Source organism: Polyodon spathula, chromosome 3, assembly GCF_017654505.1.
Source record: "Polyodon spathula isolate WHYD16114869_AA chromosome 3, ASM1765450v1, whole genome shotgun sequence".
NCBI lineage: Eukaryota > Metazoa > Chordata > Actinopteri > Acipenseriformes > Polyodontidae > Polyodon > Polyodon spathula.
The window spans coordinates 15541294-15560126 of NC_054536.1; the positions used below are offsets into that span (position 1 = coordinate 15541294).

At 36.7% G+C, this 18833-nt stretch overlaps 1 protein-coding gene across 1 annotated transcript in view; it reads left to right on the forward strand.

The window, feature by feature from the left end:
* Window positions 1-18833, forward strand: part of LOC121307808 (polycystic kidney disease protein 1-like 1) — a 46745-nt gene that overhangs the window by 15677 nt on the left and 12235 nt on the right. Inside the window, exons 22-40 of the mRNA XM_041240093.1 lie at window positions 677-797; window positions 1206-1329; window positions 1589-1781; window positions 2009-2065; window positions 3377-3595; window positions 3836-4078; window positions 4867-4992; window positions 5405-5544; window positions 6445-6545; window positions 7815-8010; window positions 9316-9399; window positions 9928-10135; window positions 10601-10707; window positions 14883-15099; window positions 15792-15965; window positions 16515-16634; window positions 16937-17009; window positions 17360-17463; window positions 18297-18489. Of these exons, the coding sequence (XP_041096027.1) occupies window positions 677-797; window positions 1206-1329; window positions 1589-1781; window positions 2009-2065; window positions 3377-3595; window positions 3836-4078; window positions 4867-4992; window positions 5405-5544; window positions 6445-6545; window positions 7815-8010; window positions 9316-9399; window positions 9928-10135; window positions 10601-10707; window positions 14883-15099; window positions 15792-15965; window positions 16515-16634; window positions 16937-17009; window positions 17360-17463; window positions 18297-18489 (2800 nt within the window). The remainder of the gene's footprint in view (window positions 1-676; window positions 798-1205; window positions 1330-1588; window positions 1782-2008; window positions 2066-3376; window positions 3596-3835; window positions 4079-4866; window positions 4993-5404; window positions 5545-6444; window positions 6546-7814; window positions 8011-9315; window positions 9400-9927; window positions 10136-10600; window positions 10708-14882; window positions 15100-15791; window positions 15966-16514; window positions 16635-16936; window positions 17010-17359; window positions 17464-18296; window positions 18490-18833) is intronic.

Here is an 18833-nt window from a genome sequence, read left to right on the forward strand (position 1 = left end):
TAAATAAATAAAATATTCTCCCACTTGTGACATTTCCACAGATGTCTATTGCTAGCTTGTGTAAACATTCTGTAGGATTCCATTTTATTGACGCCTCTGTTTATAACTGTGTGTATTTGTTTAATGCAAACACTGCATATAGTGTGCAAAACACTGCAAATAGTGTGTGTGACGTATATATATTATATATATATATATATATATAATATAAGATATAATATGCAGTGTACAAAATGTTTCATGTGAAAGAAAAGGTTTTTTTTGAGTTTATATAATACCCAACCTAACGGTCTTGTAGTTTTATGACGTCACATAGAAAGGAGATGGAGTTATTTTCCTGTTAGACTGAAGCCCATTATATATATATATATTAATATATATATTATATTATATATTATTATATATATATATATATATATATATATATATATATATAGATATATATATATTGATCAACATCAAACAATGTTACTTAAATTTTAGATCTCACTGAAACGTTGTTTTTGTTTGAGAGAATTGTTGTATCTGGGTTTGATCTAATCATCTGTGGAGTGCTCTAGAATGCGTTTGGCATGGCACTATATATCCAATTGTCTTCCTTTTTGATATGGCATTAGGGATTTTGTTCTGTTGATTTCCACTTGTCTTTTTTGTCGTTCAATGGCATATTCAATAGGATCTCCTGTATCAGTACAGTTTCAGCATAGGAAACTCTTCTCGAAAGCTTTTATATGAAGGACGAGATGTCCAGTATTACTTCAACCTTCCTGCTGGAGATCCATCCGATGGCTATAAAGGTATGGAAATAAAGACACAGTTGTCTCATTTGATGTGGTCTTTGCGCAACAGCCACACTGCAAGTGCCTCACTACTGTGTTCACAGCTGATGTGTTTAGACTAGAGAGCATCCAACCATATACTCTTTAACTTAATGTACAGTAGTAGGTTTTAAGTTAGTTTTATTCGATAAAGGCTGCTGCATGTCTAAATCATCGATAACATTATATCACAATGCACAGTGGTCGTGTACAGCCCTGACCAGTAATGTATGTTGCCTAGCATGCATTGCATGACAATTACATCAGCCACTCTGCCCTCTGTGGTGTTATGCCATTTTATATTGTACAGCATCCATATTCTGTATTTGCAAATTTAGGAATAATATAACAGACTTATATTTATCATATTTTATTGCCTTTTTTCAGTTACCATCTACACTGAGATTAGTAATAGATTTGGTGCAAGAACGAAACCATGCCCAGTAAGCGTGACCGTCTTGCCCAGTTTTCAGAGAAACCTGTCCTCCAGCTACAACCCTGATGAAGAACTGTAAGTAATGTCTTCATGCAAACAAATGCAACAAAAAACAGTGTTCGGTCCTCCTAGTTCAAAATGGTTAATATTCAGTTTGTTTTTTTTAATGGCAAAATTTGTATTTGTAAAAGGTATATTTTATATTTAAAAAAGTAATTTGACAGCATATACGTATTTGTTTAGTGTTTGATGGATATAATAAGAGCATAAATAATAAATGTTTATACCAGAATGGTGGCCAACTGTAAAAAATATATATATATTTTTTTTTAAGATATATTGATGGCCTAAAAAACCTTTCAAGGCTTTTGCTCATGGGAAGTGACCTAGAGATTCGAAACTATGTCATTTTGTTGACCAATGTTCTGAACCGCCTGAGTTTGGAGCCTGGCGCCACAGTAGAGCTGCAGACACGAACAAGGAGTGCCTTAATCGCTTCAGTGTGTGGACTTCACCTCACTCACCAGGTATGAGCTGCACTGGAGTGACATCTCAAGTACTTTTTAAGTAATTTAAACAATCCTCCAGTGTTTACATTAGAATAGACTGGAGTCAGTCAACAAAATAATATCATGTATAATGTGTAGATGACCTGCAGTGTGAAAATAATCATATACTGATAAAGACATGACTAATGAGTGACAGTGGTAAGCTAACTCTTTGTAATAGTGTTCTTTTTTTCATCCTCCTCCAGGGAGCACTGATTGATAAGCTGTATATGCTTAATGATTTAATGGGGGTTAAAGAGCAGGTAAGAAGTTCTTTAATAAGGCATGTTGAGGGGGCATGTTTGCACTTTCAGCACCTTTTATCTCAGACACTAAGATACTGACATTCTGTACAACCCACATGGTCGCTCAATCCAAAACTGCCATGCAGCAATACTGCTAAACATGCAGTGCAGGTATACTATAACAATTGATTCAACTTTTGTGCAATGGTTCAGCTCAAACACAGCATGTAGAAGTTGATTACCCGTAACCTTGCACTGTGCTGGACCAGCTGCCACTGAGCTAGCAACTGTACATCTAAAATCGCACAGAAGTTACCTCATCTTTAATATCAAAAGTGTTGCATCAGTGAAATATAATCAAGCACCATCACCTTGTGTTTTTGACAATGATTACACTCATCCTTCAACCTACTAATGTATTGCTGGTAACTGTTTTGGCAGTGGAGCTGCATATTCACAGTACAGTGCACTCTGTTTATAAGAATTACTGATATAAGAATCAACCTCATATAGTGATCAAAACCACTGGGACAAAATCATTCCTATACTAACCATGTTAAAATACTCTGCTTGTAAGAATAATCTGGGGGCAAACTGAATGCATGTAATACAATACTGTATCAAGTATCTGTAACACAACCAATAAAGCCGTATTTGAATTTGATTACATCTCGCGTGATTAGGCATGTACCCAGCGTGTGCAGTATAATCACTTGTCCTGCATTGTGCAGGTATTTTTTTGGTGTTCGCTGTTAGTGAAAATTTGTTTTAGTAAAGTGAATACACATTCACTGAATATATACTGAGCACAGCACTGTTATTGTGTGATATGCATGTAGAGGAAGGGGGACTGCATAGCGGCAAGCCAGAGATGCTTAACTTCAGTGGTAGTCTTGACAGTATATTGTACTGTAATGTCTTTTTAATTCAAAGGCCATTGCACTGCTTCTCAAGTATAGTAAAATAGAATTCTGTAGCCTTCAGTAAATGTAATCCATGAGGACTTGTTTTGAGGTATTGACGTATTGTCCTCAGTGATTGAGCATCATTGACATTTGTATACTGTATTTAAACTGATGTGCGGAGGCACGCTTTTGCTAATCGTAATCATATCGGACTGCTTTTAAGAATCAACCCCTTAAAAGAATCAAATCATCCAGGACAGGTGTGATTCTTATAAACGGAGTGCACTGTACTTTGTTTATTTGCTGGGTGTCATTGTCCTTGGAAAATGATATACTTGCATATGTGTATTTGATATTGGTTTGTGAGATGTGTAACCACCGCATGGTCTTTTTTTGTTTGTTTGTTTTTTATTCACCAACAAAGATAACCTTCAGCAGTGCAAAGCTTGTCACAGGTCATGTCAATGAACTATCACAGCGCTTCCAGGAGCCTTTTACCCCAGATAGCTTTTTTTTGGATGAATGGACAGTAAGGCTTCTGGTGAGTCTGCTGTCGAAGTCCATTGAAGTCCCTGACAACACCACTGAAGACGGCATCGCGTTCATCGCTGATGGGATAAGGACGACTAGAGAGCTGCTGCTGGTGAGTCCCTTTACTAGAACCTCACAGATACCCTCCCAGATAACAAACAATGGTGATGTCAGCGGTGAAAAAAATAATCCATTGTCACGCTGTAAGCCTATGGATTATTAATTACACATAAATAAATACAGATGAAACTTTTAGTTGTAAAAAAATAAATAAAAAATACAACCCTCTTCCAGCAATATTATTTGAAAAATTGTTTATTTTTAACTCTAAGTGCTTTTTAATAAATTTCAGAAATATGTGGTTTTTATAAACCACACCCAGTTTAATGTAAACACCAGTCTGATGGAGCTCCAGACTACCCAACACTACAGCTTTCAGAATGCAGTGCAGAGAGCCGGCACCACCAGATTTTACCTGCCTGACATTTTAAACAAGCACATAACTGCACAGACTGGCAGGAACAGCACGTGCTATATCAGTCAGCTTGTGTCCTTCAAGCAAAACCTTTACTTCTGGGGAACGGCACCTGTTAAGGTAAGAATTTTTTTTTTTTTTTTTAAAAAGTACAAAGTACTGAAAAGAAACTTTTTAACTAGAAGTACTTATTAATGTCTTCATATAGCTGTTAACATTTTTGTCAGCACTTCTGTAATGTATTTGTAGTTGAAGGTTGTATTGCTGTGTTTACTCATTCATTAAAGATGTGCAACATTTCAGAATAGGCATTTAAATTGCAGTACAATATTCTGTCAAAAAAGGTGTCTTCAGAACTTAACTTACTGTCATCAGTTGCACATCCGTACTGATTTGAGTTTTTTCAAATTGCAGTAGAGATTTCAGTTTAGTTTTGAGGGTATAGAAGCTTCATAACTACATGAAACTATAGGGGTGTGCAAGGAACTGGAAGTGCTTTTCTGAGTCAAAAAATAAGTGAATAAATTAATAACATATTTGCTCACTTAACAGAAAAACAGTGACACCTGCTGGCCATATAGGTTGGATGCAGAGCACAGAATAACTTTTTCTTCAGAAATACAGGATCCTGTTTACAAAGCTTTAACTTAGTTCGTATTTATAGACTGTTTTTTAAAAGTGTTTGTTGAATGAGATTAATGACTACTAAGCATCATTTGAATAAGCTTTGTGACTAGGGCCCACCACTGTTCTGTATATTAAAACAAGATTCACATCTAAGCCAACCTGTTGAAGGGATCTCGTTGTTTAGGGGCATCAGTATAGAGATTCAGAGGGTACTTTGTGAACATATATTGCTCTGAATATGTAATTGAGGAAATGCACAATTTGCCAATGCTTTAATACAGATCAATGGGGATGTTGCTGACCTGTCGCTGTATAACTGCATCACCAGAAGAAAGATCAACATTAAAGGGCTTACAGAACCAGTCAATGTTGAGTTTGAAAAGACATACAAAAATGTAAGTTGCTTTATATCCATGTGGTATGAGTGTCATGAAAATGAACACCAACAGTTTCCAGAAGGCCCTTTAAAAGTTCAGTGTGGATACAGAATTGTAAGACCGGTAATACATATTTTTGGGGGCTTGTCTTCATGGGACACAAGTGTTTAAAAATGACAACTTTTAAAAGCAGTCTCAATAAGAGAGACAGCGGTTTTGATGGAGATGTATAGAGAACCAGTTCTGTCATTGAGGAATGTACAGTAGTGATGATAAGTCAATAAATAGAGGGAATACACTGTTACTGTATGTGCCACCAAACTTAATGATTAATTATAGGTTATTTAATGTGAAGTACAATGAACAAATAAAATGTGTGTTTCCAAGCTTGTTATATTATAAATGATTTTTTCTGCTCCTGCTTGTTAAACAGGAAAGCAACTCAAAGTTTTCACTGTTTCGGAATAAAATGAATATTCACAATTTTGAAGTGACTTCTGAAAACTTGATAGAAGCGCTACAAATTACACTGGATTTCAATAGGCCAGCTGAGAAAGTCTTTCCCATCATGCTGCTGCTGAGGTGAGGAGCTTGGTTACTGGAGAACTGGAAACAAGCCTGGTCTGTCGTAAATGTCTCTTATAAATCATGTTATTATTATTATTATTATTATTATTGTTTTATTATTATTATTATTATTATTATTATTATTATTATAGTCCAACAGACCACTACATTTCATACTTGTATTTCTTTGTACAGGTAATTGTCACAAGGCTAAACCACACAACTTAACTAAAAACAGATACACCTACAGCAGCTTTTGATTGTTAAATATTACATTTAGAATTACTAAAGCAAACCTTTGTTTTCGAGAATAACTTTACAAAGTACATGGATGAAATGGAGCCTCTAATTTCCACATGATTTATGTTAAAAAAAATAAAATAAAGACATATTCAGTCGCTGTAGTCCTATCAGGTTTTATAGAGTTGTACACTTGTAAACACAGCAGCTTGACAGAGACTGTGCTGCACATTGATCATTGCAGAGACTGTGCTGTACACTGATCGCTGCTTGTGTGACATCAGAAAACAAACTTATAAACATGTATGATCGGTTTTATAGTATTGCTACTGGAATGATACCTTTTCTAATAGACAATTGTTGTTAAATGTCTCTTTTTATTAATCATTTTTGTTTAATTCTTTGTGGGAAATACTTGAATTGAGGGTTTTGGTATTATGTTGGTATACTGGTCTGTATTATTCTTTCCATACTGGTCTGTATTATTCTTTCCATGCTCTACACTAGTGAACTACAGAAATACAATATATTTGCAGTCTCCTCTTAGGCACACCATATATTTATGAATAATGATCTTTCATATTAGGAGTCAAGTTAGTCATTCCAGCCAAGTTTAAAAATGAACAAATAACATGATATCCGATGAGCAAAAAAAGGTTTACTTCTGTTTTTTAGGATGCTTGAGAAGCCAACTCCAAGTATCTACAACATTCAGCAAATTCACAGCTGGGAGAGTAATAGAGCTCAGATTGTCCTACCTGCGGGTTCATTAAAAGGTTAGTTTATAACAGCCCCCTTGAAATACTGAGTGGGGTTTAGGCTTTCATTGATTTAAAGACCACAAAAGCTGGCTTCAATGAATTTAGTGTTTCACCTGTTTCAGATGGTAATTTGAACCAAAGTAATGCTGCACATTGTACCTTTGGCATATCCGATGAAGTTTAAGCAGCATCTTATTTTAACTTTTTCAAGTGTGATATTCCACATTACAAAAAACATTGCAAAAAATATAAATAAAGAAACAAGTGTTATGAAGGCTAATGAATCAAACTATAAAATGCCAAAGGAGGTCGAACACTTTATCTGGTCATGATATATAAACAGTTTTTATATAATCTTATTAATAACACAATAAACAAATAATAAGAATTTGCAAATATACAATATAGTTCTACATTCAAACTAAAATGTGTAAGCAAAAACAAATAACATTATTGCTGTCATATTTTAACCATTGACTTTGACTTTTTCCATACCATTTAACAAAAAAGCATACTGGATCAGTTTCAATGCTTCATAATAAAAATCAAAACCTGGTAAATAAGACAAGTGCATTTTTGTTAAACAGTCATCTCATTTTTAACATTATAACATTGGACTTGTAGGATTTTCAAATAATTTAGAACAAACATCTTTCTGAACCCACTTTTTTTATTTTATTTTACTGTACCCGTGTTTCTTTATTTATACTCAAAGCATGACCAAGTCCTTAAGCTCTATACATGTTATTTTTTAAGGAGGATAAACAGAAAACTCATCAAGTCTGCTTGAGCAAAGACACAAATCCACACTTTAACCCTCTGTGGTTATGGCTTCAGTAACTCAGCGATTATTTTTATGTAACCCGCTTCTGCTTCAGCTTCATGTATCCACTATTTATTTTGTTCCATAGTCATATAGTATGGGTCAACTGGGCAAGGTTCGTAAAGCATTTGCTTGAGTGTAAAGTTTGTGCCACCTTTTTATTTATTTATTTTTCTTAAAAAAAAAAAAAAAAAAAACATTTTCTGCACCATTTCATTTTACAAAAAATAGTGTATATACAATAGAAAAATATTAATTTCTATTAAATTTTGGCAACTAATGTGTTTTTGCTATAGACAAATGTGACATCTCGTTAAAAAAGCATCACTCAACACAAAGTGTTCTGGTGTAAGCGTTAAAGGAAAGTTCTAACACATTTGAAAGAGGGGTGATTTTAGCCATGTCCTGCTGACTTACCCTTTTTGTTTGCACTTACACAGTACCTATGTTTTTTGTATTAGACACAGGCAGTTGCTACCTTGCCCTCCTCAATGCTGATTACAACAGAACAGACAGAAACAAGTATATTGCCAGTGCTGTGAACTACACCATGACTATCCAGTGGACCCAGTGTCTGTACTGGGATGACATCAAACAGTGGAAATCCGATGGCTGCTCTCCTGTACAAGGCTTGTCATCAAATAAAGTTAACTGCAGGTATGAATGCAGTTTACCATTCATTGTGTGTATGCCAGGAGAGACTGGTTTAGTATGGGTGGATTGGGTGCAGCAGTGTAATTTGCGTATAAGTTTACAATAGAAATGAAGTTGTTGTAAGTGTTGAATCAGAGTTCATACAGAAAGAGCATGTAAAATGTTTATTGACAGGTTTGGAAGTTTAACCAAGTCTTGTTTGGCATGTTTCCCCTTTTCTCTAAGGGTTAGTAGCTTTGTGCAGTTGCAGAATTTGAATGATGGTTTGTAAAGAAGACTCATCAAGGCGTATTTTCTTATGTGAGGTAGGGAAGTATATAAGTGTTGCACAGTCTTCAGTGCATTGTGCTTCACCTACAGTATGGTCTTCAGAGCACAGTGCAACGCTAATATGCTTTCCCACCTCACTTCAGCAACGAGGAGTCTTTTTAGAAGCTTTGTTTAGTTTATAGAATATTTAGTAAGTATGAAAAAATATGATCTGATTAAAATTCAAGAATGACTCAATCAAATACATTTTGACATAGTGAAAGCCCATTAAGGAAAAGTGTACAACTAAGTATATTTCCAAAGATAAATTCCTTTGGTATTTGTATAGGTTATAGGTTAATTATAAAAAAAAAAAAAAAAAAAAAAAGGTTATATATATATATATATATATATATATATATATATATATATATATATATATATATATATATATATATATATATATATATATTATATATATACTCATTTTACTGTATAGTGTCCACATCAGTATTTGAAGCATGATCTTTTTTTATAGAGTCACATTACTATACAGTGTTCACATCAGTAATTGAAGCATGATCTTTTTTTATAGAGTCACATTACTATACAGTGTTCACATCAGTAATTGAAGCATGATCTTTTTTTATAGAGTCACATTACTATACAGTGTTCACATCAGTATTTGAAGCATGATCTTTTTTTATAGAGTCACATTACTATACAGTGTTCACATCAGTATTTGAAGCATGATCTTTTTTTATAGAGTCACATTACTATACAGTGTTCACATCAGTATTTGAAGCATGATCTTTTTTTATAGAGTCACATTACTATACAGTGTTCACATCAGTATTTGAAGCATGATCTTTTTTTATAGAGTCACATTACTATACAGTGTTCACATCAGTAATTGAAGCATGATCTTTTTTTATAGAGTCACATTACTATACAGTGTTCACATCAGTAATTGAAGCATGATCTTTTTTTATAGAGTCACATTACTATACAGTGTTCACATCAGTATTTGAAGCATGATCTTTTTTTCCTTTCTTTCAGTTGCAACCATTTAACAACGTTCACAATGGCAAACCGGCAAATAAGTAGCAACTATGATTTTACAGATGTGGCTCAGTTTATTAGGTAATTGTTTGATTTTTGACAACCTGTAGCAGAAAATCTAGAAATTAGAAGTCGCAAAAACAGATAAAAAGACAACAGCATTAGTTTTGGTAGGCATGCATACATACCGCATTGCATAATATTAAAAGGGATCTTGCAGTAAAACATACAGGCAGCTACTTGAATTTAGCTCTTAACACCCAGCAAACCCCAGAACAGATTCATTTTATTTTATGCAGGTGAATAGAAAAATAAGTCACTTAGAAAAAGCAGCAACGAATGTACAGTCCCTTTTGGTGACAGCTCAACTATAGAGCAATTGGCTTCACCTTGTTCTTACTGGCATGAGGTGTTTAATCATTCTGAGTAGTTCTGCCGCTCCCTTATTGGGTGGTTGTCATTTTTTTTATTATTTCTATGTTTTGAACTCGTCTGTAGTATTTGAACAAAACGTTCTCTTTACTCTTTTGATGGTTTTACCTGGCCCATTGCACGATATGTCCATTTGGGGTGATTCGTTAGTTGATTTGTCTTTCTTGTCCTGGGTAGCCTCATTAACAACTTGGTCCCATGCATCGTGATCGTCTTCATCCTGCTCATCTACATCCTCCTGGTTATTGCCTGCAAGCAAGCCGATCTGTACAGCGAAAAAAAAAGTGGTTCCGTCCTCCTGCAGGACAACAGCCCTTCTGACCAGCAGCTGTACTCAATCATCATCGACACAGGCTTCCGGTCCAGGGCAGGCACTACAGCCAAGGTAACACCATAAATTATGTTGTTTTGAATACCTATTGTTGGTGGCTCTGCTATGGTCCCTTGACAATGAGAATAAAAGGTCGCATATTGAAATCCTTCCTGTGTATTATATTCACATGCTTTAACTTCCCTAATAATGAAAACAAAATGGTTACAACTTTGATTGCTGCAGATTCACATAACCTTTAATCATAGAACAAACACTCTGAAACAGTGCAATTCATGCTTACATTAAATACCAAAACATTCCCGCCATTTCAAAATGTTGTCCTTGGGGTTCATCACAATAGGACATAATTACAAATACAGTATGAAGCTAAATTGAGTTTTTAGTCTGGTTTGTGAAAATCAGCAGTCCATCAGGAGTTCAGTTCAGAAATAAACAGGGTTACTCAAATTGATGCCCTCTTTAAAATCTTAAAACCTACCAAGCTCTTTATTTTACTGGTGTGTACTTGTCTTGCAGGTTCATATTGTTTTACATGGTGAGGATGGTGTCTCGGAGACCAGGGAATTGGACTGCCCTGATAAACCATTATTCAGCAGAAATTCCAGACACACATTCATCTTAAGGTATTTAGTGGTTGTTTCTTAGAGCAATACATATAGCTGGATAGCAGACATCTATTAGGTTGGCGTTAGGATAATCTCCTTTGCTAATGTATAGATTATGTACTGTAATCCTCTGGATTAATATATATATATACATGATATATTATATATATATCCCATATATATGAGAGAGAGAGAGAGAGAGAGAGAGGTCTGGAAAAAATTAAGAGACCACTGCAAAATTATCAGTTTCTCTGGTTTTACTATTTATAGGTATGTGTTTGGGTAAAATGAACATTTTTATTTTATTCTATAAACTACTGATAACATTTCTCCCAAATTCCAAATAAAAATATTGTCATTTAGAGCATTTAGTTGCAGAAAATGACAACTGGTCAAAATAACAAAAAAGATGCAGTGTTGTCAGACCTCGAATAATGCAAAGAAAATAAGTTCATATTCATTTTTAAACAACACAATACTAATGTTTTAACTTAGGAAGAGTTCAGAAATCAATATTTGGTGGAATAACCCTGATTTTCGAGCACAGCTTTCATGCGTCTTGGCATGCTCTCCACCAGTCTTTCACATTGATGTTGGGTGACTTTATGCCACTCCTGGTGCAAAAATTCAAGCAGCTTGGCTTTGTTTGATGGCTTGTGACCATCCATCTTCCTCTTGATCACATTCCAGAGGTTTTCAATGGGGTTCAGGTCTGGAGATTGGGCTGGCCATGACAGGGTCTTGATCTGGTGGTCCTCCATCCACACCTTGATTGACCTGGCTGTGTGGCATGGAGCATTGTCCTGCTGGAAAAACCAATCCTCAGAGTTGGTGAACATTGTCAGAGCAGAAGGAAGCAAATTTTCTTCCAGGACAACCTTGTACTTGGCTTGATTCATAGGTCCTTCACAAAGACAAATCTGTCCGATTCCAGCCTTGATGAAGCACCCCCAGATCATCACCAATCCTCCACCACATTTCACAGTGGATGCGAGACATTGTGGCTTGTAGGCCTCTCCAGGTCTCCGTCTAACCATTAAACGAGCAGGTGTTGGGCAAAGCTGAAAATTGGATTCATCAGAGAAGATGACCTTACTCCAGTCCTCTACGGTCCAATCCTTATGGTCTTTTGCAAACCTCAGCCTGGCTCTTGTTTGCTTCTCATTGATGAAGGGCTTTTTTCTAGCTTTGCACGACTTCAGCCCTGCCCCTAGGAGCCTGTTTCGAACCGTCCTCGCCGTGCACTTCACCCCAGCTGCCGTTTGCCATTCTTTTTGTAGGTCACTTGATGTCATCCTACGGTTGCTGAGTGACATTCGAATGAGTTGGCGTTCATCCCGGTCAGTGGAGAGTCGTTTTCGCCCTCTGCCGGTCTGTAGCTTTGTTGTCCACAATGTGTGCTGCTTGACCTTGTTCTTATGAACCGCCGTCTTTGAAATTTTAAGGATGGAAGCAACCCGACGCTCACTGTATCCCTCTGCCAGTAAAGCCAGAATTGAACCCTTGTTTTCCTCACTCAAAACTTTCCTTTCTAACTCTTTGGGCATGGTCAGTAGTTATTTTTTGATTACTTTTGAGGTACTACTAGCACTGTTTTGCCATCCAGCTGGTCCTATTGCAAGAGGATAGTGATGACCACAGGAGTGGTTTTTATACTTTTCCTCATTAAATAAGATTTGGTTCAGGTGATCCCCTAATCAGTACCTCATTCAGTAGAATGAGGTGTGCCTGTGTTGGAATTCAACAGACACTGGAATGGAATGGCTGCCATACATGTAGAGATGCTGATTTAAGAAAAATTTGCAGTGGTCTCTTAATTTTTTCCAGAGCTATATATATATATATATATATATATATATATATATATATATATATATATATATATATATATATATATATATATACACACACAGTACTGTGCAAAAGTTTTAGGCAGGTGTGCAAAAATGCTGTAAAGTAAGGATGCTTTCAAAAATAGACATGTTAATAGAGTATATTTATTTTATATAGCGAACAGAAGAAAAACCTAAATCAAAACCACCCTTTGCCTTCAAAACAACATCAATTCTTCTATGTACACTTGCACAAAGTCAGGGATTTTGTAGGCATATAGTCAGGTGTATGATTAAACAATTGTACCAACCAGGTGCTAATGATCATCAAATCAATATGTAGATTGAAACACAATCATTAACTGAAACAGAAACAGTTGTGTAGGAGGAATAAAACTGGGTGAGGAACAGCCAAACTCAGCTAACAAGGTGAGGTTGCTGAAGACAGTTTACTGTCAAAAGTCATACACCATGGCAAAACTGAGCACAGCAACAAGACACAAGGTAGTTATACTGCATCAGCAATGTCTCTCCCAGGCAGAAATTTCAAGGCAGACAGGGGTTTCCAAATGTGCTGTCCAAGCTCTTTTGAAGAAACACAAAGAAACGGGCAACGTTGAGGACCGTAGACGCAGTGGTCGGCCAAGGAAACTTACTGCAGCAAATAAGACACATCATGCTTACTTCCCTTCGCAATTGGAAGATGTCCAGCAATGCCATTAGCTCAGAATTGGCAGAAAACAGTGGGACCCTGGTACACCCATCTACTTTCCGGAGAAGTCTGGTCAGAAGTGGCCTTCATGGAAGACTTGCGGCCAAAAAGCCGTACCTCCGACATGGAAACAAGGCCAAGCGACTCAATTATGCACGAAAACACAGGAACTGGGGTGCAGAAAAATGGCAGCAGGTGCTCTGGACTGATGAGACAAAATTTGAAATATTTGGCTGTAGCAGAAGGCAGTTTGTTCGCCGAAGGGCTGGAGAGCGGTACACGAATGAGTGTCTGCAGGCAACAGTGAAGCATGGTGGAGGTTCCTTGCAAGTTTGGGGCTGCATTTCTACAAATGGAGTTGGGGATTTGGTCAGAATTAATGGTCTCCTCAATGCTGAGAAGTACAGGCAGATACTTATCCATCATGCAATACCATCAGGGAGGCATCTGATTGGCCCCAAATTTATTCTGCAGCATGACAACGACCCCAAACATACAGCGAAAGTCATTAAGAACTATCTTCAGTGTAAAGAAGAACAAGGAGTCCTGGAAGTGATGGTATGGCCCCCACATAGCCCTGATCTCAACATCATCGAGTCTATCTGGGATTACATGAAGAGAGAGAAGCAACTGTGGATTTAGGCAGCCTCAGAAGAACTGTGGTTAGTTCTCCAAGATGTTTGGGCCAACCTACCTGCCGAGGTAAGGCAAAGGGTGGTCACACCAAATATTGATTTGATGTAGATTTTTCTTCTGTTCACTCACTTTGCATTTTGTAAATTGATAAGTATAAACTATTAGCATGTCTATTTTTGAAAGCATTCTTACTTTACAGCATATTTTTACACCTGCCTAAAACTTTTGCACAGTACTGTGTGTATGTATGTGTGTGTGTGTGTGTGTATGTGTATGTGTGTGTGTTTGTGTATATATATATATATATATATATATATATATATATATATATATATATATATATATATATATATATATATGAGCTGCCATGCATTACAAGAAAATATATCATGGCAGGTTTCTCTGACATCATAAAAGCTCGACTTGTTTATGAAATGGCACAAAAACCCGAGGTGAAATATTTTCTCCTAATGCACTGCAGCCATTTTTTAATTACAAAATATGTTGTTCAAGATGTCTATCAGTACTACTCAGAACAGAATGTACCTTTCTCGGTTCATAGGCTACTCACTGCCGTCTCTTCCTAATGGATAAACACAATAACAGATGTTGAATTCAGAATAGTATCGTTGCAATCATTAGAAAGACATCACCTGCTGGGTCTGTAAAGAAAAGACAAAAGGCACGTTATTCAAAGAAATGGACCTCTTTATTTGGCAGCAATCCTGATCCCCAATTTATTTATTTTACTTTTTTTAATTAATTGATTATATAATACTGAATATACTGAAATATAGCTGAAATATACTGAAATGTATTAATCTATCATAAGGAACTGTCAAGGATAAAACCTCCTACAGTAATTTATATATAATGCGTTCTGTAAATGGATAATAATACAAAAAAAGAAAGGCTAGTATATAGGATCCAAGCCATGGCTGGAGTGCTATCTCATCTATTCAAATTATTTCATTTAGTACCTGAGTGATGATTTCAATTCATATTGTTTTCAGTACTCCAGACAGCCTGGGCCCCTTATGGAAAGTCCATCTGTGGCATAACAATGGCGGCCAGTCTCCAAGCTGGTACGTTAGCCATGTGATTGTCAAGGACCTGGTGACTGGCATGAGCTGGTTCTTCCCAGCCGAGTGCTGGCTGGCAGTGGATAAGGGTGATGGGAAAGTGGAGCGAGAGCTGACCTGCCTCAGCCACGGGCCTGGGTTAAAAAAGGTACCATCTTTATCAGCGAGATAAAATGTTTAAACAGAGATTCCTTCTAATAACTCCTCGGTAAGAGGTGGTGCTGATGGTGTTTCGTCTTATAAGCAAAATGCAAGTGCAAATGAGGAATGTACTGTATATGATGTTGGTAGCTCAGTGGGTATCATGGTCAGATAGTCTCGGGTTTATTAGTAAGTTTTCTTCCCTTCAAATGGGAAGCAGTGATATAGACATTAATAGACCAATAATAGACAATCTTGTTATAAATCAATAAAGGATGTATTGTTTCAAGAATTGATCTGCCACAGGGTCAGATTTATCAAGGTACTCGTCTCAGCCTGGGAATTTCTACATGGATTCCCAGCCCGTGCCGAATTTTGTCCCTAATCCTGCAAATAAATAAAGCGCACCCTGTAGGACCCCAGCCAAGAACAAGCATGTTTCTCCCCCGCATCTGAAACGCCAGTGCTTTTACAAAGTGTAGTTTTTTATGTTTTCTTTTAAATAAATACAGTTGTATTTATCTGGAACACTTTTCTCCCCCAGCTAATAAATATATTGCAAATGTTGCAGTTTTTTTTTTAAATTTTATATTTTTAAATAATAGTATAGGTACATGTATATCTCAATAGAAAAATATATCTCTTCAAGTGAGTCTGCATAAGCTGGGTTTTTACTTTTTAATTTATTTCATATTTTAGCTCCTTTACTGTAAGCTGACGGAATATTTGGAGGATTTTCACTTTTGGGCTTCTGTGTACAGCCGTCCTTCTCACAGCCAGTTCTCCCACACCCAACGCCTCACAGTATGCCTTATACTGCTGCTGGGCTATATGCTGCTCAACACTGTGCTCATTTACATGAAGGATGATGAGGTGAGTAGCATTTGCATAGCTTTTTGTTTGCATAGCTATTTCCAGGAATGCGAAGTAATGACATCACTATTAAAGACATTGTGGGGAATATTTTCAAAACGTTTACTCCAGACTTTATTTAACTCCAGGTTTTTTTTAAAGGAGAAAAAAAACATGTAAAAACCACAAAAAGACAAACAAACATCTTCTGATTTGGATTGGATTATATTACTAGTTGTTTGGTTCTACTTTTGTAAAATTAACAGGCGTTGAAAATATGGCCTGGTAGTTCTTGTCTGTCATTGATCCTAATGTGCAAAGCAAGCTCATTTCTTTTGGTCCTGTTTCTCCTTTACAAAGTTAAGCAGTTACATTTATGGCATTCCTAACAACGATTTACGAGGGCTTCAGAATTGGCTCGTGTTCTTACATTCTGGCTACTAGTTGGAAACCTGTTGTATGTCTTGGGTGGATATTCCTTTTGCTTGGTACTGATGCCTATAATGTGATGACATCATTGACTGGACAGTGTGTGTTAATAAGCTGTCTTGTTTGTGTTTGTGTTTGCAGTTTACGGCTGAGTTGGGTCTCATTGACGTCTCTGCCATCTCCCTGGTAACGGGTTTCTTTAGTACTCTTGCTGCACTACCAGTTGGAGTTCTGTTGTCACTGCTGTTCCGATTCAGCAAGGTTAGTTCTGTGCCTTTTCGAAGTGTGAACTAACAGAATTGTATTTTATTTTCTGCTGCTGGAATTGAACCTCTAAAAGCTACTCTGATAAGCCCTCCTTGTGCATTGCTTTGGTTACTACCAACACTATCACTAGTTATACAGAATCTTTGAGTACCTGTCTTTTCTTTACTTAGCCTTTTCAGTAATCAAATACTATTTCCTTCATGTCGACTTTGATAGAAAATTTATAGGATTATAATTCCCAGACTTAACCATGTGTGGACCCCCAAATGTTTTTTTTTTTTTTCCCTGCACTGTAGGTAACAGTCAAAAAAGATCCATCAGCAGAGCAGAACACGTCTTCAAAAGCATCTGATATCTACTCTGTGGAAGGTAGGAAGAAATTGTTACCTGTCACAATTTAAGAATAGGCAAAAATATATTGCTAATAATTAAAGCTTATTCAGAGATGCAGTAACCATCAGTACAAGAAAGCCCCACTTTTTATTTTTTTTAACAGATAACTTTGTTTGGAGTTTAACTTGTTAACAGGTTCTTGTCTGACAAGGTAGCAGTAATACTGGAATGTTCTACATTCTCAAACTACTATTTTAAACTACTTGCTTACACGACAACGTGAGATAACTGGCAAAAGCAGGTATGACTTCAGTAACATTTTAAAACCAGAAACTGAAATATGTGTTCTGTTCTGTGCTCTTGTGCCTGTCTGTGCCTGATTTTAGTTCACCGGGATGCCCTGCTGTCAGAGGACAGTACTTTGGAATCTTACATGTCGTGGCAAAACCTGCAACGCTGGGCACAAGAAACGTGGCGGAAAAAGCATGAGGTACTCTACTATCATTTAGATTTTATTGAACCAAAGGTATTGGTGAAAATGGGTGGCACAGTGGGCTAAAGCTTTTTAAATTTATTAACTTTCACAACTGTAGTCTTTATTCATGTTGGCATATTCATTGCTCAAAAGACTTCTTAAAAGCTTTATAGTTCATTACAGAAAAATGCCATATTATTCTGAACACCGATGGAGAGGAAGGGTCTCAGTTACTTGGTGAAATCTGGCCAATGGCAACAAAGTCACTAGGTGAAGCAGATGATTCATTAATGAAAGTAAAGAAGGCACTGAAGTGCATTTCACTCTCCAAGCAGCTGCCTGATATGTTTTGCAACAAGTGATCTGCTTTTCAGTTTGTTATGCATACTGTCAATCTAGATCAGGTTGATTTACCTAGTCTGGGAACCACTCCCTCAAATTTGATAAATCTTGTTCCGATGTGTTATTCTACATTCAGTGGGTTTTGGGAATGGTGACCTCTTGATTTTGTTGACATAGCAGTAAACAAGATATACGTTACTAGGGAGGTTATGCAAGGTTAAGCATCTGTACCTGTGCTTATACCTGTAGATGCACTTCCACGTACAAACCTGTACCTGTCACCACTCCCTGTACCTGTAGTAATTAGAATAGCTATGAAAACTGACAGTCTGTGTTCATTGTTAATGTTTAATGCAGTTATGTGCTCATATCTTTGCTTACAGAAACTTAGTCGTAACTTCTCAAAGGGCCATAAAGAATTTAAAATGGCTTATTTATGCATGCAGGTAATGTGCTTAATTTTCCTAAAACACAGTTGTTGTTTTTTTTTCTTATTGGTGTTACAGCGGGGCCTGGAATCCCGCTCGTCCATTGTTGTCTTTGAGCAGGACAGCGAGTCGAACAATAAGAAGGAAGGCCCGTGTTCTTCCGATTGCAGCTCCAGTGGCTTTGAGGACTGCAGCTCTCAAGAGAACGGCAAAGTCCCACCCAAGAACTTTGAGCACAGCAGCAGTGACCTTCGCTCAGGCAGCTCACTGGGTGGGTGCTGCATCACTGTCTGCTTCAGCTATTGAATTCTACCTGTGCAGGGCCTTCTCACACAAAAAAAGAAAGGCTCTGAAGAAAGTGTGCAAGAAATGGCTTCTTTGACATGATTCTCCCTGTCAAATTTGATTTCTGGGTCTGGCTCAAAAAATAACTCTCTAGGGACAATTAATGTTACCCTCACTGAACTGTTAGCACATAATATACCTCCAGAATCATTTCTGATACAGACTTCATATTTACAGGGTTTATAACACACAATGCAAAACTTTCCAGTGACCTTGATCTGCCATGGCTGCCATATGCCACTTTTTGTCATTATGACTAAAATATTTCTC